A 23856-nucleotide genomic window follows, 5' to 3' on the forward strand; every position below is an offset into this window, starting at 1 on the left:
GTCAAAATCAGCTACTCGATGCAGTATCAGGGCTGGATTTTTACACGCGCCCGAACGCCGATGGTATGGTACTTTTGCTGTCGAGCATGTAACTTTTAAAAAGTAACGGTACACTCCGGTCGACTGCATGGCGTGTAGCATTTTGAAGCTGAAAGATCACCAATGGCGTAACTGGAAAGCGCTACCACTAGGGGCGCCAAATCGGCCATATAGGCGTAGATCCCCAATATTTTGCCAGGGGGTGGTCCATACAATCACCCGCTCATGTTGACGCCTGAATATGGGTTTCTGACCAAATTAACATAGTATTTGGCCATTTTAGCTTCGCGCGCATTTATTCCACTTTTACACCAAATTAACCTCATATTTGCCCATTTTAGCCCCCAAAGCGCAAAATTTCGAGCGCATTTATTCCACCTTTACACCATATTTCATCAGTTTAGCTTCAAAATAGCAAAATTTTTCGCGCGCATTTGTACCATAAACTTATTCTGTCGCCAAAAGGTGCTGGATTCACTCCCGGGGGGCACTTCAATTTGAAATGGATATGGGGGTAGGGCTGGCACTTTCGCACTAAGGGGCATTCGGTGAGAGCATAATGTAAAAAATATGGGGTCATTGGGTGAGAGCATGATTTTTGGCATTCGGTGAGAGCAAAATGTAAAAAATATGGGGTCATTGGGTGAGAGCATGACCGAAACAGCGCCACAAAAACCGCGAAAATCGAATTTTTAGTTCTAAATAGCGTCAAATTTCTTTGTTTTTTCAAAATAAGTAACAAAATCAGTGATAAATGAAAGTTGCTGTTCAAATTGAACTTGTAAGGGTCTTTGGGTGACAGATCATTGTCAAATGGAAAAATAGGGGGTCTTCGGGTGACAGAGCCGGGACAGAGCATGTGTTCGTAAAAAAACATGGGGTCTTTGGGTGACAGCGATGCTGAAAAAGGGGGTCTTAACAGCCCTACATACGCGTCACCTCCAAAGTTGAAGTGCCCCCGGGGATTCACTATACTTCAAGAATTTTTTCTACCCCCCCCCCCCCTGTCAAAAAGAAATATACGCCACTGAAATCGGCCTCACTTTTAATATCATAATGCCGACATCCCGCGTTTAAGATATTTTCGGGTGGGGTGGTGGTGGGGGGTTGGGCAGGGGCGTAGCCAGCTTTCTTGGTCAGGGGGGGGCAAAATAAAAATTTTGGGGCACAGACGAAAAAAATGCAGTTGCATCATACAATACATAGAGACTGTATGTCTTCGAGCTTCCCGAAAAGGGCCTTATTGGGATGATGTGCGCGCGTAGTGGGAAAAAAATTGTATTTTACACTATTTTCGCCCATTATCCGGCTAAAAAGGGCTTCATTGTTACAATGTGCGCGCGTAGCGGGGAAAATTTTGTATTTTACACTATTTTGGCCCTGAATTTTGCTAGAAAAGGGCTCCTTGCCCTTTTTTTCTTTCCTTTGCCCTCCTGATTGTCTCTTTCATTTTTTTGTCGGAGGGGCTACTTTGGGTTGGGTGTATAGGGGCACCAATTTTGTTTCTTGCCCCGGGTGCTACTCTATTGGGCAAGAATAGCCTAAAAAGTGCCCATTTTTGCGCTCTTCGCGCGAATTTGTTCTCATTTTAAACCAAAATATAAAATCTTAAATTTTACTGTAGGCCTAATTAAAGCACTCTAATTAGGATTAGTCGTTCACGTGGTATTTTAGTACACCACTGGGCTTTATAGCAAAGAGTCGAAATTCGGGCGAAAGAAGAAGTAAAAGTATGAAAATGATCGAAAGTTTCAATACTTTTATAATGTACACATAAAAAAAACCCATCAAAACATATTTTGTTATATGGTCCCATGGGAGAAAACGAGCTGGAAAAATCCCATAAAGTAAGAGGAAATGGTCACGGAAGTGCACTAAGCATGCTAAGTATACCACCAACGACTACACCACACATTCTATGCTATTTTCTCTGAATAGATCTACCCACCAATCGTCTGAATAATCTTAGTTTAGGAACATTAAACCTTAGACGAATAGATTGAACCAGCATCAGTTGTCACGGTAAGCAAATGATTTGTTTTCATAAATTGTTTGATTGTTTTCATCATAAAATTGACGTGTCTATAGATAGTAATTTTTATACATTTCAATGGCTTTCATGGACAGTATTATTCTGTGTATTTTAGTTTACAAGAGATTTGAACCCCGTGGCAGAACATAATGCGAGGGATCATGATATTGTATAAAATAATATATGCTTGTGTTAACATACACATTATTATTGTGTGTATTAATTGTCAAATTGGTGTTCTCATTAATTACTAAGGGGCTGTCCATTATTCGCCATTTTAAGTTACGTAGTAAGTGGCAGTATACGTAGGGAGAGAGGGTAACAATTCTAGGCATGTGTATAGTACCGAAGACAAATTGGCGATTTGTTGGCGATTTGTTGGGGCACTTACTAAAAATGGGTGACGGGAATGCGGCGACATTGACCCCCATTTTTCAACTCCCTCTCACCCAATAACCCCCTTTGTTTTACTGAACTCCCTCTCACCCAATGACCCCCTTGTTTGTTTTCTTGTCAGAAGATCCCCTTTTTTCACAAATTTAGGGGAAAATTTTGATAATCTCTCAATGAATGACCCCATTTTTCATTATTTTTCTTCAAGTTTTTCCAATTTTCCAAATTATTTTCAAATTTGTGAAAATTTTGTATCAACTTTTATATCTTGACCCAAAATTTTTCCCAGTTTCACTGAATGACCCCCTTTTTTTGTCAGATTTTCCCAAGTCTCACGGAAAGACCCCCTATTTTGGTACCTTCTCACTGAAAGACCCCCCTTTTTCGGTGTCTAGGCTCTCACCGAAAGACCCCTAGTTTCGAACTGCTGTCCGCACATCTCCGTCACTTCCAAAGTTGAGTGCCCCCCCCCCCTCCACGTAACTCCCCATGAGAACTACCCGCTGATTGGCCAAAATGAATGAATATTGTGTCCAATTTTGAATCAATCAAGGACGATATTAATAAGATCATCTGCAAATGCAAATATGACCATAAATAGTTTAAGGGCTCGGGTAGGCCTATTAGCGTTTTGGTAGTATTTTTTGTGGGATGGTGAGAGCACATCAGACATATCGAATTGCATTCTGAATACGAAGAATGTCCTTCTGATATCAAATAATTTTAATTTCCATAATTTTGCTGCAAATTTGCGCAAAATGTGTTCCCTCCTCCCCCAAAAAAAAAACACCACCCCATGTCTCCCAGAATAAAAATCTGGTGCCGCCACTGAGCATGGTAGGACACGCTTCCAATCATTAAACAAACAAAAAAACAAACAAACATACAAACTTCCTTTTCAGATATCTCAATTTGAAAACCAATCATTGATTGGATCAAGACAATGGATTTTCCATGGCAACGACTGGAGCTTTTTGGGTCGCTTTTAGCCTTGCTCATATTATGCTGCGTCGACCACGCTGCCACTGGTAAGTTTTAGCCTTATATTTCCATTTCCATGGGCAAAATTTCACAGTGACGCAAAATTATATAAAAGATGGCTTCAAAAATGCCATACTGGAACGCAAAACAGTCCATTTTTAATATGCTAAGGGCTGGACTAAGGGCCAAAATACTCAGACTCTACTGGATTGGGGCCCGGTTTGGGGCTTGTCTCCTCATTCGGATAAGACGGGGATGACTCCAAAATTCAGAAAAAACAGACCCTCTTTAGACTGTTAAAAAAATTAGACACTTTTTTCCTGCTAAAATTTTTCAGATCACCGTCCTAAAATGACTGAAATATGTTTTGTTTTTTGTTTTTTTGACGACGATTTTTATATTTTGTTCATTTGTATTTACGTTAAACAGAACGAAATTACAACAGTGTCCAATGGGCTATTCCAGAAAATAAGTGCACACCCCCTATAGAGGAGTGAATTTGAAATGAGAGAAAAACTCGGATTTCCAAGCTTATCACTCTACAAAAGTCTGGATTTCCGGTCACAAATAATCAAAGAAAAACCCGGATTTCCATATTCTTCATTAAAAGTGAAAATAACCCGGAAATTTTAACCACTTTCATGTTGAAGTTTCGGAATTCCAACTTCATATTGTACAGAAGGGTATAGAGGAGTGGCATTAAATATGAGGAAAAATCCGGATTTTTTTAGTGACAAGTGGGTAAAAGTCCGGATTTCCAAGGGGTATAGAGGAGTGACATCAAATATGTTGAAAAAATCCGGATTTCCAAGGGGTATAGAGGAGTGACATCAAATATGTTGAAAAAATCCGGATTTTCTAGTGCAAATGTCAAAAATTCCGGATTTCCAAGGAGTATAATGGATGGCCTTAGATACGATGAAATGTCCTGATTTTTTAGCGACAAGTAGGAAATGTTCAGATTTCCAAGGGTTGTAGAGGAGTGGCATTCAATTTGATCAATAGTCTATTAGAAAAAAAAAATATTTTGAGGTGATAGACATTAATTATGATAAAAGCAACAAAAATTAAAAAATTAAAAATTTTGACTGTGAGTGTATGGGGAACAATTTGAATACAGTATTTGAATTTTTTAGCCACAGCCTACATGGTTAATTTTTTACTGGTTTAAAAGTTTAGGACTTATAATTTCTCTTTTATATTTTTACATATTAAATAAATGTCATTTTTATTTTTAACATGATTGTGAATTTAATTTAATTTAATATAAGCTGTACAAATGTGTATGTTGTTTATTATTGAAGTTAATGGGCTACTAAAGTACTATTGAAAACTTTTGAAATTCCTTTCTTTTCAAGACATATAAACCAACTGCATGATTTTTGAATCACACTTCTGATAGTAATCTGATATGCGTGTATTAGACTATGCTTTATCACAGACACAGGCAGAGCAGGGTTGTATATCTGATCTTTAACCTTGAGCCAACCACTATTTAACCTCTAGCTCTTTGATACTGTATGTAGCGGGGAAATTTGATTTTTTAAGGTGGAGTATTTGCACTGACATACAAATTACATGTACTTTCTATGGCATTGGCATTATGCTTTTGGCATTTTGCATATATATATACTTATTTACACCTATTGAATATGTCATATAATTAAATACACAAATTTGTTTGTAACAATTTCCATGAGGAGGTTTTTTTTTGCAAAAAGGGGTTTATGGAAGTTCCCAAGGAAAGTTCATTGCTTGAAGGATAGGAGTCATTAAGGACTACTTCCAATTCCAGAATTTGGGATCATATTATCCTGTTTTGCCAACTTGCTAGTAACACAAACTATTATACTGAAAAGTCATATTTAATGTTTTATTGGTTATAGGTCTATATACCAAAAACATGTTTTATAGGGTGTTTTTGTATGCTGTGACAATCAACCCTATAGTAAATTGTACATATCAATATGTGACCCGCACTGACAAATTAACCAGGAACAAGTCGCATGTTTGACATTTCATAATTTGAATAAAAATGTAAACACAAGACAATAAGCTTTAAAATGATACCAAAATTATATAAATAGCATCAATACTTTTCAAGATGAATAATTTTGTAAATGATACCTTGATATTTTTGTCAAATTGCTATTCTGAGTAATGGGCCAATTAGTTTCATAGCATCAATACTTTTCAAGATATGGATAATTTTGTAAATGATACCTTGATATTTTTGCCAAATTGCAATTCTGAGTAATGGACTAATTAGTTTTCTGCCTATTGAATAGGGATTATCATATTTCAACTGTTATTTATTGATTAAATAAACCTCTTTTTAATAAGTACTTTCAATGATTTGAAAGTCCACTTAGTCCCACAGGTTTATACCATGAAATTAAGAATTCCACAATTTAATTTCTTTATGGGAATGTAATATTTAAAGGCCTATAACTCAAAAAACATGTCTGGCGACTTGTTCCGGGTTTTGTTGGAGCTGGTCACATATGCAAAGGAGTGTTCAGAAATGGGGTTTGAAAATAATATTTTGTAATGAGTCGAAATGGGCGTAATGGAAATGGGTCCAACTATTTACCAATAATGGAAATATGTCCAAAATAACCCAAAATATTAATATTAATAATAATTATGATGATGATGATGATTAAGTTTTGTAACCTTAGGCCAAGTAAAAATTGTTCATTTGTGGTAGGTAGGCCCCCTCTAATGATCACAAAACCTTCCAAAAGTGTTTCTTATATAAAGCATTTCAACTTCCTAGACATCTTTCCAAAAATGTTATAACTCAATTTTAAAAAACTTTGAAATTGAAGTTACCTCAAAAAAGGAAGCGGTAGGATGAGAAACATGTTTTTTTTACTTGGCCTTATACCGGTACTGACTGGTATAAAATGAACATTTTATTTTAAAAGTTGATTAGTTGAATATGAACCGCCCACAGAGAAAAGGTCCATTGTCTACCCCGGGTGTTCCGGGAGAGGAGCACTCCCACTTTTGAGGTGACTTTTTGCATGCTTTGCGCGCATTTTGGACTATTTTCATATTTTTAGCTTAAAGTTATTTTTCAGGGTCACTGACAGCCAATTTTTTGCACATGTGCATAATGAACCCAATTTTCTTGGTGCCCTCTTTTTTCGACAAAAACTGCCATAGACCCCTAGTGTTGTAAGGCACAGGTCACTTTCATATTCGAGTCCCCCCGGCTAAATCCTAATCCTTTAGTTAGTTTTAACTGGCAATAAAAGTCAAATTTCAATAGTTTTGCAATTTGAGGGAAAATTGGCTAAAAACATGCAATTTTGCATGATTTCTTACAATTGCAGTCACAATATTCAAAGCTCAATTCTATGTATTCAAAATTTTGAGTATAGGCTATGAGTTTGTTCATAAATTTAATATTTTATGTTAATTTTGAAAATTGAGAATAAAAGATACAATTTTTATTTAGAAATTGTGTTTTCTGAAAATTAGAATCCATAACCTGAAATTGGTTTTAGTACAAGGCTGGTCTTGATTGTCACGGCCAGGATTTAGCTAAGCCTATATTTTATTTGCCAAAACAGGATAATATTTATTTTATTACAAAAAATTAGTATTGTATTTTTCTGGAGCCGGAGTAGTGTGAGCATCGGTATTATTGGGATTTTAGATGCAAAAATTTAACATGGACTCGAAAAAGGTCTAGTGTATGGCAATTAAAGCCACAAGACGTTCTGAGAATTACTTGGGCAAAAAATGCAAATTTAAATGAATATAAACAGACTTATAGTATTGGGACTCGCCATAAGTACAGGTACGGGTTTTGGACCATGAGTACGGGTGCACGGGTCCCAGGCCATGGAACGGGTATGGGTCCCAGTTCATGAGTAGGCCCCTACAGATACGGGTCCAAAGTCAAAATAGGGCATGAGTACAGTACGGGCCCGAAGCCGTGGGTGCAGTACGGGTACGGGTACAGAAATTGGGACTTGAGTATGGGTACGGCTCCCAATATGGGTGCAGGCAGACGGGCCATGGGTACAGGTGATGTAGCTTTCGAGTGTGGACTCGGACTCAAGTTCACTTTTGGCTGGACTCGGTCGGATTCTGCAAAAAAGTACTTGGGTTCGAAGTCGACCCCCGAGTCCGATTCCAGTCCAATCAATCCATGTACAATGTGGAAAAATTATATATCACAAAACATCAATTGGAATTACATTAATTGTCCACAATTTTCCAAGTAAGTGGAATCATTCATGCAGTTGACATGCACATCTACATCCTCCAGATTATCCATTAGCTTAATCATATAATTATTATCATTAATTATGCACATCCAGTTTATTATATCCGTGTTTTATTAATACCGGTATTTAAAACCCCCTATAAATCTCCTATTAATCCCAAATTTCTGTATATGGTAAGGACCTCTGTATTCATTGACTCAGATCACAGACCCTCCTTCTAGGGCCTGTGCTCAGATGCACTAGTCCAAGCCTGGGCACAAAAAATACATGTGATGTGGCTGGCGGAAAATCTCACACCAGTCACATTATCATGTAGTTCCACTTGTGTGCAGCATACAAGTAGTGGAGTTTATTTGGATGGGGAATAACAAAATGATTAATAAACATAAAAGCTATATAATAATGATATTTTAACATGATAACTTGAAATTCCCCACAAAAGAACAAATCTTTTTGCTGTTTTTTTCTGTATTAATTGATCAGTCATTGTGTGAATGAGACATGTAGCATATGATACATGAATATGGGTGGCAATGTGCACAGGCTGTTACAGTGTAGCAGCATTCATGATCATTTTGTGGAGCCAGGGCTGGGTTTATCTTTTTCAGGGCCATGGACCAAGCTTAAATAAAATTATTAAGGGCACTTGCTATAGCTTTCTATCTGGATCCATGTGTTACTCCCCACCCAACACTGACACTCCTAGTCAGGACTTATGTCTGGCCTTGGAGGAATCTGCTTGTTTTTCACCTGCCATGGTGTGAATTCCCCGGTGAATTCACATACATTTGCACCAAAACTACATGATTTGGATGCATTTCTGTGTTATTAAGTTCACAATTACATTTACACCCACTTGGCACCACCAAGGGACTAAATTCTGTAATTGTAACTAATTATTATAATGTCAATTTTACCAATACATATACCGGCTTCGTTCCAATAAGCGCCCGTGCCCTAATAAGCGCCCACCCAGGAAATTTCCAATTTGCTATTGGGTAGGCCTACCATCAATGTTGAAGTGACAAATAGGCGTCGATACGGTGACATGGCTGGAGGACTACAAGTCCTGTGTAAACTTGCAATACATTTTCTACATCAGAAAAGCTACTAGAACGTCTCAGGACTCTTTTAAAACATACGTAAATTTGTCTCTATTCAACACCCCTTACGAAAAAATTATGTAAACTAGGTAAAAATAAGCGCCCACCCAAAATGACTTTGTTAAGCGCCCACGCTTATTGGAATGAATACGGTAGGTCCTATTGAAATTCAATTACAAAATTTGACCAAGCTGTATTACATTTCAATACTAGGCCTACATGCAATAAGTTACACGGCAAATGAAATAAAGTGTCCAGCTTGTCCGAGTCCGAGCCGAGTCCTTTTGTGTCCGAGTCTAGACTCGAGTCCAACTCGATCCGGGGTGCCGAGTCCGAGCCAAGTCCGAGTCCAACAAAAATAAGACCGAGTCCGGTGGACTCAGTCAGAGTCCATGCCGGGGTTTGGTGTTGGGAGTCATTTAACTTTATGTGACAGGTATCTGTCTACTGGCATTGCTTAGTAGGGGCCTATTTGTATAAAATGATGCTCTAAAAAGGGGTCACAGGGTATAACAAAATGAAAAAGGAGTAATTCTAGATTTTGCTGAAATAAGAGAATTTGAAAGTTTCCTCTTTATATTTTATGGCATTTTGAAAATTATAGAAAGATAGCCAACCTCAAATGCCCGGCTCAAATGGAGCCTATAGTGACAGACTCATAGTAGGGGAGACCGGGCAAGTCCGCCCTCGGGCAAGTCCACCCACCCCATGTTTCTGATCTCGTGACTGCTGGAAAAGTACAATGATGATGTAATAAGCTGGCACACGCCATAGCTAAGTACCCAAGAAAACAAGACAGTCCGACACATTTCGCCAGAGTAATATTATTATTATCGTCAAAAAACATTTTTGAGTCGAGGAAGTTTACATTTTAAAAATTAGTAATATTGTAATAATCTCAAGACCTTACAGAGACGGTTTTGGTCTTAAATTCAGTTGGAAGGTGAACGTTTTGCCAACATATTATGCAATTAAAAGATCAACATATTGTGTTTAGTCATGTTAGTAGGCATAACACAAGGTAAAGAAAAAAAAAAAGTACCGTTGGGGCAAGTCCGCCCTGTATGTGAAGGGCAAGTCCGCCCTGTGTTTTCCAAAGCGGACTCCGGGCGGATTCGCCCCATCGGCGATATGCAAAATATTGATAATAATACCTTTAAGAATGGTAAAACTACATGCAAGCATATTTTTTTAAAGTTAAGTGGTATCAGTATTACTCATACCACTGTTTATGCTCTAAAACCATAAATGTCGAAGTTGTAAATAAAGGTTTGTTCATTTTGGTCCCCTACATTTATTAGCTTACATTATACACCTCCATTAAATTTAGTAGACTCTTTGGAAGAGAGTGAGCGCCTAATATACCCTTTACTAAACGTTTGCATTAAATTTATAATTGTTTTGCAATATTATTTCTTTTTATCAGGGCGAACTTACCCCACCCAGCACGGGGCAAGTCCGCCCTGTCATCATGATTTTTATTTACCCTTCTCCTGCCGTTACTGAAAGCTCAATGTTCTTACAAATGTGGTAGTATTTAGCTATAGTATACAGCTTAAAAATGTAAAAACTATAGCCTTCTAACATGAGAATTGCCCTCTCTAGGCGAGATTGAAGAAAATAGGGCGGACACGCCCGGTCTCCCCTACCTGTCACTTGTAAAGTTGAGTGCCCCTGCCAAATCCATGTCGAATATTAAGTTATAATGTTATAATTTTATAGCAAAGATTCCACTAGAGAATTTTGAACCAATTCCATAAATATACATGTAGGGTACCTGCAGGGAATATGGGACCATTAAGGACGTTTAGCTTATTTGCATAAAAACTAAAGAAGATATGCCCACAAGAGATTGTTATGATGAACAACCTGTCCTTTAAGATTAATAAAACAGGCAATGTTACCTTGTTTTTATGTTTGTTTGGACGCTATGACGTCAAAATGACGTCATCGTCAAGTGTCCCATATTACCTGCATGTGCAGGTAATATGGGACACTGTGTTATGATGAACAACCTGTCCTTTAAGATTAATAAAACAGGCAATGTTACCTTGTTTTTATGTTTGTTTGGACGATATGACGTCAAAATGACGTCATCGTCAAGTGTCCCATATTACCTGCATATGTGCAGGTAATATGGGACACTGTGTTATCTCTATGGTGAAAATCAAAAAGTTCAGAACTCTTTTGTTCTAAAAACATTTTTGTTACATGATTTTGAATGTTAAATGCAAATTTCTACAAGAAAATTCAATTTTCTAAATAGTTTTGCTTTTCGCATTGACAATGCACACAATTTCCTATGTGTCCCATATTACCTGCACCCATTCAGTTGAAAATCAGAGAAAATAATCATTTATAAAAGGAAAGTGCCACTTGTCAGTGGAATTTTACCTGCTGATAAGCTTAACCCATCACCTAAAGATCATAAAAATGACAAATGCCCCTCAGTACCAGAGTTTTTGGATACACAATCATAAAATGTGACGTCATTGATTTTATATCAGGCCAAAAAACGACATAATTTTTGGGCAATTTCACTCTTTTTTGGCATTGATTTCCAAGAGTTTGATACACAGACTCCAAAACTGCATTTCTAGCACAATTGATGTCTCTAAACACTTAACAAATCAACTTAAAGTGTTTACCTTCTCTAAGCTACTTTTTGTTAAAATGAAAACAGGTGTCCCATATTACCTGCTGTCCCGGTAATTTACCTGCAGCTACCCTAGAGAATTAAGATTAATCAAGCTGCTTTTACAATGAGACAACTATACCACCCCACACCACTTTCCCTATACACACCCACTGTCAAACCCCACCCCACACAAGTGTCACAGTCATTTCCATACCCTAGGTAACTCGAAGGTAAAACTACATGTATCACATGTCAACAGTCCGCTGCAGGGGTATTTGTGTGTGTGACCAAAGTATTCTAGTGTGACACACACTACATGTAAGTGGCCAGGTACTAGAGAAGTGTCACTAGGTTGCATGTGCAGCATACATTGTCATCATCATCATCATCATCTTCATAATAATATTAATACTTATAGAAATTCACCGTTTCAGAAATAGGGTAGGTGCAGGTAATATGGGACAGCAGGTAATATGGGACACCTGTTTTCATTTTAACAAAAAGTAGCTTAGAGAAGGTAAACACTTTAAGTTGATTTGTTAAGTGTTTAGAGACATCAATTTTGCTTCTAGAAATGCAGTTTTGGAGTCTGAGTATCAAACTCTTGGAAATCAATGCCAAAAGAGTGAAATTGCCCAAAAATTATGTCGCTTTTTTGGCCTGATATAAAATCAATGACGCCACATTTTATGATTGTGTATCCAAAACTCTGGTACTGAGGGGCATTTGTCATTTTTATGATCTTTAGGTGATGGGTTGCTTATCAGCAGGTAAAATTCCACTGACAAGTGGCACTTTCCTTTATAAATGATTATTTTCTGATTTTCAACTGAATGGGTGCAGGTAATATGGGACACATGGGAAATTGTGTGCATTGTCAATGCGAAAAGCAAAACTATTTAGAAAATTGAATTTTCTTGTAGAAATTTGCATTTAACATTCAAAATCATGTAACAAAAATGTTTTTAGAACAAAAGAGTGATTTTCTGAACTTTTGATTTTCACCATAGAGATAACACGGTGTCCCATATTACCTGCACATTATGGGACACTTGACGATGACGTCATTTTGACGTCATAGCGCCCAAACAAACATAAAAACAAGGTAACATTGCCTGTTTTATTAATCTTAAAGGACAGGTTGTTCATCATAACAATCTCTTTGTGGGCATATCTTCTTTAGTTTTTATGCAAATAAGCTAAACGTCCTTAATGGTCCCATATTACCTGCAGGTACCCTATGTTTTGTGTGATATTAATCAATTATTCTAAACATCTTTTTTAAAATTCTTAAATTGGATAAATATCCCAGACAAATGTTCAGTGACTGCCCGTAAGTAGTGAACACAAACACTAGCCCTATGGATGGGGTGTACATGTCTGTGTACATGTTTTCTCTCTTTCAAGAGTTTAGCTCCATGAAAGAAGTTTTAGATATTTTTATACAGTCAAAATGTTTATTAAATTCTGTATAATTATCAATTATTTCATTAAAGATAGCAGTATTGATTCTGGGAAGTGACAGATAAATCCAAATAATTTGGTGGATATGTAGGATATTATGACAGATCACAGATTTGACAGCCCCAATTAATTAGGAAAATGGGCAAAAGTGAAGTCAACAATTTTGAATCAAATTTGAGATCTATTTTGACATTTTTAGATAATCATTTCACATTTTACATGGATTTAATTGGACATTTTGTGTCCAAGTTTGAGCCGAGCCGAGTCTGTTTTTGTCCGAGTCCAACAAAAAGTGGACTCGAGTCCGGACTTAGAAGTAGCTTTCGCAACTCATTCATTTTACACTATTCAACATGCAAGCTACATTATGTTGAGAAAGGACTGGTATAAGGCAAAAAAAATTGTTGTGTTGCCCTCAACCGCCCGACCCTAAATCCTGAAAATCAGGGTCGGCATTTTTTTTTTTTTTTTGAATGATGATTTTTACAGATTTGTTCAAAAAATCAATGTTTTTCACTTAAAATTAATATTTTATTGAAAGACTAGTCTTTACTTGATGTCTAACAGGTATCCAGAAGTCAAAATTGACAAATGTCCCTAATTGAAGAAGCATTATTTAATATTTGAGGGAATTTAAAAAAAATCAACACAACAATTTTTTTTTTGCCTAACTTCACTGTGTACCCGGGCTGTGCTTCACCCAGTATCAACAGGTATATTGAGAAGTTGATGCATATTTACAATTTAAGAGACTGAAAATTAATAAATCAGCCGCTTGATAGCTTGATAAATGAAGAAATTAAACTTACTTGATTTTTTATATTCTGTATGATTTGTTTAAATTACAACCTCTTTACAAAAGAAATTTTGAACTCAATGATTTAAATTCATTAAAAGTAGCATTTCATCCAACCCTAAATTGTCAATCAATTTACAGCCGTTTTAGCCTAATTATATAAAAAAAATTGAATTAATAATTTTGACCCCAAGTTTCCAAACCTGCCAACTTGATGCAAAAACTTGTAACTTTAATCAATATCACATGTGGTTTATTCAGGGACCAGTGGTATTGAAGTACACATACTAAAGCTGGAGCATCAGAGCTGCTGGGCTGGAGCACAGGGTGGCAGTTTGAACCAAAATCTGTGTACACTGCATGTGAAACAAATAATATTGTATTAAAACAAGTAAAATACCCTGTGTGGGGTTCTACCTGGTTGAAGGTATGTGGGGATATGCCATGATTTTGGGGTCCTTTTCAACGATTTTGGTATTCAGTGGAGACCAATATTTGGGGGGGGGGGAGTGCCAAATTAGGGTAAATTTGGGTGCTTTTTGTGAAAACTTGGAATACTCATAGCCGAGTGGCGAAAGAAGCAAGAAGTAGGCACAATTTTTCAGCCTGATGTGTCAGCAGGCCCGTACGCAGGGGGGTATACAAAAAGTCCCAAAATTTCAGAATCTGCGAGCAAAAAATCAGGTCTTTTACGCTTTTTTGGTCAAAAGGTCCAAATTTGGGGAAGAAAGTCCACTTTTCACAAAATTGCACCCCCTTGTAAAAAAAGTCCACTTTTTCAAAATCAGCACCCCAAAAAAATCCTGCGTGACGGGCCTGTGTGTCAGTGACGTAATGCGTTGAGGCAGTTGATCCATGCGCGCATCTATTTGCGTCTTTAATCATGTGTGTGCGTATGCCAGCACTTTAAGCGCCCACCAGCTACATAAATAAATAAATAAATAAATAAATAAATAAATAAATAAAGCTGTGTAGCTGTGAAGCACATGAAGCTGTGTAATGAAATGCACACTGACATCACTGCTATATCAGGGTGAAAAATGGTATGCCTTTTCTTGTTTGGTTGGCGTTAATGTGTGTGTGGGGGGGTCATATGATTTTCATGTAGCTCGGAGGGGGGGGGGGGGGAAAATGGTTTTTATTATCGGAGAAGGGGGTCATATAGTTTTCGGCAGTGACTTTCTGTCTGCTCCCCCCAGTAGAAATAATGAACGGTCCCTAAACTTTGTGAGAAGTTGAAGTGGGATATATCTAGGCAAAATATGTATTATGATTATAAATAAATATTCTGTTATTAATTGATAATATTATTACGATTCAACTATTGTGACAGATAAATCTAAATATAGACCCCTTGGCAAATAAGTGAAGCCAACCAATTTAGGATCAATGATCAAATGACTCGGCTCCAAGTTTTGAGTCATATTTTTGGGTGGTGGTGGGGGAGGGGAGGTGGTCATCTCCTATTTCATAAAAAAGGGATACTAACCCTTTTTTTATTATTATATTTATGATCTTCTGGTCACTAGAAGATCATAAAAAAGTCTGGATATCCGAACTCCTCTATAGGTCAAGCGTATGGCTGTCTGAAAAGTCCGGATTTCCGGAGCTTGTATGCATAGAAAAAGTCTGGATATCCGAACTTCTCTATAGGTTGAGCGTATGGCTATGAGGGAAAATGTCTGAAAAGTCCGGATTTCCGGAGCTTGTATGAATAAAAAAGACTGGATATCCGAACTCCTCTATAGGTCGAGCGCGGTACTATGTAGGGAAAATGTTTGAAAAGTCCGGATTTCCGGAGCTTGGATGGATAGAAAAGTCTGGATATCCGAACTCCTCTATAGGTCGAGCGTATACATGGCTATGAGGGGAAAATGTCTGAAAAGTCCGGATTTCCGGAGCTTGTATGCATAAAAAAAGACTGGATATCCGAACTCCTCTATAGGTCGAGCGCGGTACTATGTAGGGAAAATGTTTGAAAAGTCCGGATTTCCGGAGCTTGGATGGATAGAAAAAGTCTGGATATCCGAACTCCTCTATATGAAAAGTCCGGATATCCGGAGCTTGGATGGATAGAAAAAGTCCGGATATCCGAACTCCTCTATAGGGGGTGTGCGCTTATTTTCTGGAATAGCCCAATCAGGGTCTATATGGCCAATGGAGCAAAACAATATAATATACACGTCATGTATAAACTCACAAACACCCCCCCTCCGATTTGAACTCTTGCCTCCTGCTTTCCCCCCAGAGGCGTATAGCAAGCAGGGGGACAGGGTGGACAAAGTCCATGGGCCCCGAGGGTTCAGGGGGCCCCCGAGCACAAAAGCGAAAATTAAATAAGAGATGATTCAATGGAGAGCAGGGCCGGATTTACCATTTGGCCAGAAGGCCCGGGTTCAGCCCCCCCAATTGCCATCCTTTTAACCTCAATAAGGGAACGTTCATAAGTACTTTGGTAGGGGGGGAGCTGGAAAATTTTGATTTCGGTATGTCAAAACTTTTTTGACCCCTCCCTGTCTGTATGTTAAACTTTTAGACCCCCCCCTCTTTATTGACTGAAAACTTTTTGACCCCCCCTTTGGTATACACCCAAACTCCCCCCCCCCACACACACATAATGAAGGTATAGGCCTACTAGTACTTAAAATACTCCGCTCTTGTTTCCACTAGGGGGGCCTATAGGTAATGCTTTATTTTGGATTAATATAGTTTCAACCTTGTTAGGGGTGGTGCAATAATTATGTGTACCCCGGGGGTGAATTATAGGGGGGGCAAAGATTTTTGGCAGGCCAAAAGGGGGGGCAAGCATTTTTGGCAGGTCGAAAGGGGGGGGTCAAGCGATCGAAAGGGAGGGCAAGCAATTTTGGCACAGATATTTTGGGCACCGTTTCTATATTATGCCCTAAAAAGGCGTAGGAAAACGTTACGAACACGTTCAAATATGCAAAATTTCCTGCTCGCTGCGCTCGCATTATATGTTAAGACAATTTAAGGTTTTAAATTCGGGTTCCCCAAAATCTTGCATGTGTAAGGGGGGGCAAAGATTTTTGGCACATCAAAAGGGGGGCAAAGGTTTTTTGGCACGTCGAAAGGGGGGGCAAAGGTTTTTTGGCACGGCCCAAGGGGGGGGCAAGCGATTTTTGGCAGACCATTTTGAGAATTCACCCCCCCGGGGGTACACATAATTATTGCACCACCCCTTACAAATTCAAGCAAACAGATCCGCAATAAATTTATCATTTATCAGTGTCACTCTTACAGGCCTTATGTCTATAATAGGCCTAAATTGTCAGGACATCATAAAATATAAATAAATTGCTTTCAAATAAGGTCTCAAAAGTTATTGCACGGATGTATCAGGGGTGTATCCAGCTTTCTTGTTGGGGGGGCAAATAAAATTTTGGGGCACAGACCAAAAACAATTGCAGTTGCTTTACATAGGCCTACATAAGGCCCTTCGCACTTGATTATTAGTTTCCTATTAAAAAAATTGAAAAAGGAACGAGGTGACCTTTAATTATTAATTAATCATTATCTTTTATTTTCTTTATTTCGTATGAACCAGGGGCTATTTTAGAAGAAAAAAGTCACTGCACGTTAGCACAAGTAAAATCTAAAAGATCGGCTAGCGGACACAAGCTTGAGGGGAAGGGGTTGCTGGCAGAGAGGTTGTCTCCCCTCAAGTTCTGTAAACTTTTACCAATCACGCGTTACAATCACGCATTTTACCGACTCATTTTTGACGTTAAGGGCTGAGAGCAGAGAGCACATCACTCAGACATACAAAATTGCATTCTGAAAACGAGGAATAGCCTTAACTGTAGTAGTAGTAGTAGTAAAACTTTATTTATTCAGGGTAAACTCAATTCAGTAATACAATACTGGTCTCCCATGAGACCCTGATACAAAACAACTTTAACGAAAAACATTTTACAAAAATGATTTTATAATTACATTTTTACTGTAACTACAAAGCAATCTAGTATTATATTTAATACTGTACATTATGATTCACAATGCTATTACATTGATATGATGTTAGCTTTAAATTGAAATAAACTTAAAGTTGGCAAACTAATGCGTATATCAGATGAAAGCTTGTTCCATACTGTAGCGCCTCTATAATGGAATGTACGCTTCCCAGGATTTATACTCCAAGAAGGAATAGCAAGAGTATTGCATGATTGACTGCGAGTTCTCTGAGAGTGAACATCATGAGCAGGGACAGGCGATTTGCGCGGAACTTTTTTTCCGCGCAATTCCGCGCAATTGGCTATTTTTTTTCCTATGGGCAGGGATACATGATTTGCACTGAAAAAATTGTTCCGCGCAATTCCGCGCAATTTGCTATTTTTTCCGCGCAAATCGCTTGTCCCTGATCATGAGTAAAGATGAACTGAGAATGCAGGTACGATGGGCCATCATGCTTGATCTGAGAGTCTATGGAACGGCTAGAGCTTCAAGAGCGGCAATCAATGAATTTAGTGGGTCTAAGGAACGGCTAGCGGCTCTGAAAAAGGGGGTCGTCGCCGCGGCACATACCCGTATAGCTGGGGAATGCGAGTGCCCCCCCGGGCATGCTTGAGGCATTTAAAAATCATGAGAAGGAGATGGTTTGTCCACCTTTTATTCAGTTAACTATCAAATAATTTTGAATTTTTGAAATTTTATGACAAATTATATTAAAAAATGACATTTTTGACATTAACAATCCCCGAAGTTAAGTTTATCAATCTTATGATATGCACTTAAAGTTGAAAATTGATTCATGTCTGGTTCACTAATGTATTTCACTAATTCATTTCATTTATAATTACCTACAGCTCCATGAAAGTACACACTAGGATCATAAACGTTATTAAGTTTATGGTATTGATGGTATTGATATGCAAAAACGAATACAATCTCTGCAAAAATGAATAAAATGCGCACAGGTGCCTAAAATTGCACAAATTTATATCTGTAAAATATAATAATAATATAAAAATCCTTTTGATTTACTTAGAAAGATAATAGGTTTCATTTAAAATGTCATTCCATTTAATTGAATTGTCATTTTTGAAAACTCCATAAAAGTACACAGAACCTCTTTATTAAATGTTGAATGAAATGCACACGTGTCCCTACCATCTTTTAACTTGTCGCACAGTAGCGTAAAGTTCTCACAATGTGAATGTGATAAGATTTCTGCAACTTAAGTAATGCAAAGGTGCATAAGTTGTCGGCAAATTGCATAAAAAAGTTGCATACAAATTCATTACAAAAGATTAAACACACTCTTCATGAACTAAATGTCTATAGTGCTCAACTTAAAACTCTAGATGTTCAGTCCATAAACAGGGTGCTTATATTCTACAAGCAATTTACAGGGTGAGTCCAAAAAGTGCAAAGAATCCATCTTTATTTTATAACCAGATTGAACTTTTAGGATTTAAAACACGTGATAATTAGCACTTGCCGTTCTGTTTTTATGACACATTTTACAGCTTTTTAATGCTTGTCCGCGAGACATCTAAACTTTGAATGTCAGCACACTTTACTATGATTATACTATTTGGAACAACTGCCATTTTCTTAACCTCATTGGCACTGAAGTAAAATGGAGCACCCAAAGTTTTATTGTCCCTGGTCTTGTATAAGTAGAGGAAACATTGCTTTTAATTGTTGTTATTTTCCTATTTACCCTTACGTAAAAATGTTCATTCTCTATAAACATACAAATATATGCGCGGGTTTTTCAAATGTCGAAAGGAATGTGTGCAAATTGAAGTGGTGTGAATTACAAAATATCCAGTATAAGTTGGACACATTGCAGGGAATCGAAAAATTGGAGTTGGAGTTAGGTAAGGTATGAAGGACTTAAGTACTATTAAAAAGTTAGTTTGAACCGACAAAGGAATTGATAGAACGCAAAAATCAACCTTGATTTAAGTTAAAGCCAGTTTAAGATCTGGTGTCCTTATTTCGCATTGTGTGCTCTCATTCAAATTGTGGTGCCTCGTGGACAAAGAGTTATAATGGGTATCGCCGTAAAATGACTCATAAAAGTTTAAGAGTTCACTTGGGTTTTTTTTTACAAGTTGTGTATGATGGTGTGGCATTTTCAATAATGGGAAAGTTCAACATGGTTCTTACGTGGATATTGATTCGTTGACCCTTTTTACTCACCCTTTATATACGTTTAATACCAAAATGATTTGACGTGTTCATCATTAAGTGTCTATGTGTTTAGTTTAGCGTTGAAAGTGTTCAATGTAGTATTTACCTCTATACGTTTACCTTGTAAGCACATAGAAGAGTTTAAACCGGCTGATATCACATGCATTTAGCATTTAAGCAGTGCTTTTTTCACTGATCTGGACTCCACTCTACTAATATATCGCAAACAGGCCCATAACCAGGATTTATGGGGGGTGGGGGATGGGCTGGACTGATTTTGAAAAAGTGGACCTTTTGTTTTCAAAATTTGGACCTTTTTGGACTGGGACGGGTTTTGAAAAAGTGGATTTTTTTTTCCGCAAAATTTGGACCTTTTTTGACCAAGAAGGCTTAAAAGATTTTCGCTCGCTACGCTCGCAAACGGGACTTTCTGGGTTAAAAACAGGGATTTTTTTTGCCATTTTGGGATGGGGGCGCCGTCCCAAATTTCCCCTGCCAACTGAATGTTTGACTGATCGCCACAAACTATCCAATATAGGATTTTCCCGACTAGATCAGACTTACTTTGTGGAGGAACTTCTCTTAAATTTCTTTGTCATTTTTCGGGCTGAAACTAGTATAGAACTATTTTTAAGCACGGATTTTTTATTCTTACTGCACGGATTTCTATTCTTACTGCCCCTGGTTTGAACTATTACAATCAACTATTGACTCGTTTTGACTAGAGCGGGCATTTAATTATTTCACAACAATATTTGATTTAATAAATAAGTGAAGGTGGAGTTGTAGTAATTTGTACTCTTTGTTCATTCATCATTATTAGCATAGATGTCCGTGCTGAACTTAATTGGAAACCATTAATTGACAGACAAAACTCAAATTGTTTAATTTTAACCTACAAAATCCTAAATCATCTTGCACCTCCTTATTTGAGTCATATTTTCAGTCACGTAAACAATACCTATAATTTTCGTCAAAGCCAAAGCAATGTAACTATTCCCCTGCCAAGAACAGAGTACAAAAAGCGCAGTCTGTCATATAGAAGTGCTGTAAGCTGGAATGAACTAGAAAATAATATCCAAAACTCTCCAACATTGTATACTTTCAAAATAATCTTAAAAATCATAAAGCCATGCCTGTAAGCATGGTATGTATGTAACCATAAGTATCATTTTGGCTTGACAATTAATAATTTTGAGTTTGTAATATGTTTAAGTCTAGATAATAAGCTTTTGTAATTATTTGTTATTTTGTACATTGTATGTTTGTTTATGCACGGCCCCAAGGAAGAACAACTTTTGTTGAATTGGGCTTTCCGTGTTGAAATAAAGTCTAATATATATTGTTGATATTATTAAAGTCAGAAAATGGCAAGTAGAAGTAGTTGAAAGTTATTTTAAAGGAGAAAATAAGAAATAAGAATAAAATAATTAATTATTTTGAGATTTTCAAGTTTGGACGCGGGCGGTAAACAGGAAACTAATAATCAAGTGCGAAGGGCCTAACGGAGCTTTAAAAAATGCTTAACTGGATGTGTGCGTGTAGCGCGCAAAAATTTTGTATTTTACTCTATTTATGCCTATGATCGAGATGAAAAGGGCTTTATCGTGACAAACGATTTTTTTAACTGCTTCGACCAACAATACCTAGTCTACCCTTGAAGGGGCATATCGCGATCCACATACAGCCTCATCCCGACCGCTTTTCTAAAAACAATACAATCAAAAAGAATATTATATTATTGCGATATGATTATAAACATGATAAATCTAGGTTCCCAAAAATCTTGCATTGGTAAGGAGGGCGATGGAAAGAGTGTGTGTCACCTGAGGGGGGGGGGGCAAAGATATTTGTGGCATGTCCCAAAGGGGGACAAGATATTTCACGTACGCATACCATCTTTTCGCATCCCCCTGTACACATAATTATCAGTATTAAACAACACTAGTTAAGTCATTGAGTGATGTTTTATTATTTTATTAATTAATCAAACATTTCTTCTATACCAGTCCAAATGAAACACTTACCGTATGGGACGTTTCATACAGAAATGAGTAGACCTTAGCTCTTGAAATGTCCCATAAGTAGGCCTAAATGTTTAGAAGAAATGTTTGATTTAATGGAATACTGTATGCAGTCCTGATGAACTTAATCAAGAGTGAGTGATGTTGTTTCCTAATTCTAGAAATGTATGTTTACCCTACAGAATGTAACATAGAGGAGCTAATAGCACAATCCAATGGTGAATACTATCCCGATATAACAGACGACAATCCAAGCAAAGCAGTAGGAGAAGAGGTGACGGTAATATGCAACCCTGGGTTCACTGGATGCAGTAAATTAATGTGTACAGAGAATGGCAATTTCAGCCCGTCTGCTCCAATTTGTCTTGGTAAGACACAATGTAATACTTGAACCACATTGGCATTCCCACACCAATACCAACAATTGTGCAAGTGAGAAGCGCCCTCTTTGGCAATTAGAAAATACCGTTGTGACATGATGCTTACATGCAACGTCAAGGGCGCAGTCTTAGCTCTCAAATGCCCTTTGCTCTGTTCAATTTGCTTGTTTTAATCTCGAAATATGTTTAGTTAACAACGAAAGGGTAAAATCACAATTGTGCCACTTTTGCTACTTCATTAGGCCTATTTCTGAAGTGTAAGTTCAAAGTATATAAAACTACAATTTTTAGAAAGGAAATGAGTCGAGAAATCCTATGGTAATGTCAGATTTACACAAATATGCCCAGTTTGTTCGTTGTGATTATCAATTTGCCCCGAAAAAAAATCCGAGGGGTCTGCTCCAGCGAAATCATGATCTACGTTATCGTTACGCTTATGTGTTTGACCACGATTTCACAAAATGTTTATATCCATCGTGCAACTTCTTTAACCAAGTACCCATCTATCGTTTCCATGATAGGCCTCGACTGGCAGCGTGCTAGCACCATAAATGCCGCTATACAGACTCCGAGTATTGGACACCCCCTGTAATGTTTAAGTTCTAACGAATGTTTGATGACGTAAAATCGATAATATGTTACGTAGAATATATTAGGGTCCTTCAAGTGCATGCATAATGTTATTGCGATAACCATTCCCTCAGCGATAATCGTTGACTATAAAATTCATTGCTAAATTATCTGATTATTGCTGTATCTATTATTTTACTATATAGACGTTGACGAATGCAGCGACACGGATGAGACAGACGAATCTTTCTCATTTTCATTCAGCAGTGTAGATGTCGACCCTGCATGTGCAGGTGTCGCTGAACAACCGGTAAATAATTGTCACCAAAATGCCCTCTGCAGGAACTTGAGGGGGTCTTACAGGTGTTTGTGCGAAGGCGATTATGTAGGAGACGGTGTCAATACATGTGAATGTAAGTATTACTTGACACAAACCATAGCAAGATAACGTTGGCACAACGTTGCAATGGTCGGCATGGTCACGGTCGGTAAGCCGACGCCAAGACAACGTTGGCCAAACGTTGGCAATGTTCCGCATGGTCGCGGTCGGTAAGCCGACACCAAGCCAACGTTGGACCAACGTTGACATGCCTAACTTTTCAACTTTGCATTTACATTGCCAATACTGTTACACTAGCTGTTAGTAAAGTGATATTTGAATTATTTTGAAAAGGAATCATTTCTGAATTACTTGAAAAACATTAGTGTAATGTAAAAATCCATGTACTTTACATTTAAAAATCATGATAAAAGGTATCGCAAGTCTATCAAAAATAATCATCTGTGGCCGGGCCGCATGCTTGAGGTCCAGGTAGCCTATAATAGTATTAGTATTAAAGCCAATTTTACTCTTCTCATGGATGTACACAATATTTTACTTTTTAAACGTTTTTGTGTTGTTGATCTGATAAGCTTCTTATGTAATATTTTATACAATGTTACTTTTTATGTAGCTCGTTGAGATTTTATTTTGTTTTTACAAAATTAAAGAAAATATTATTATAATATTATTAGTATCCCTAATATCTCTTTT

At 37.5% G+C, this 23856-nt stretch overlaps 1 protein-coding gene across 1 annotated transcript in view; it reads left to right on the forward strand.

The window, feature by feature from the left end:
• Nucleotides 1–1912: 1912 nt before the first annotated feature.
• LOC140138743 (complement factor B-like) overlaps nt 1913–23856 on the forward strand; it is a 33576-nt gene continuing 11632 nt past the window's right edge. Inside the window, exons 1-4 of the mRNA XM_072160504.1 lie at nt 1913–2061; nt 3367–3492; nt 22056–22241; nt 23030–23236. Coding sequence (XP_072016605.1) covers nt 3408–3492; nt 22056–22241; nt 23030–23236 — 478 coding nt within the window. The 5' untranslated portion in view covers nt 1913–2061; nt 3367–3407. The remainder of the gene's footprint in view (nt 2062–3366; nt 3493–22055; nt 22242–23029; nt 23237–23856) is intronic.

Source organism: Amphiura filiformis, chromosome 18, assembly GCF_039555335.1.
Source record: "Amphiura filiformis chromosome 18, Afil_fr2py, whole genome shotgun sequence".
In the NCBI taxonomy this organism is placed as follows: domain Eukaryota; kingdom Metazoa; phylum Echinodermata; class Ophiuroidea; order Amphilepidida; family Amphiuridae; genus Amphiura; species Amphiura filiformis.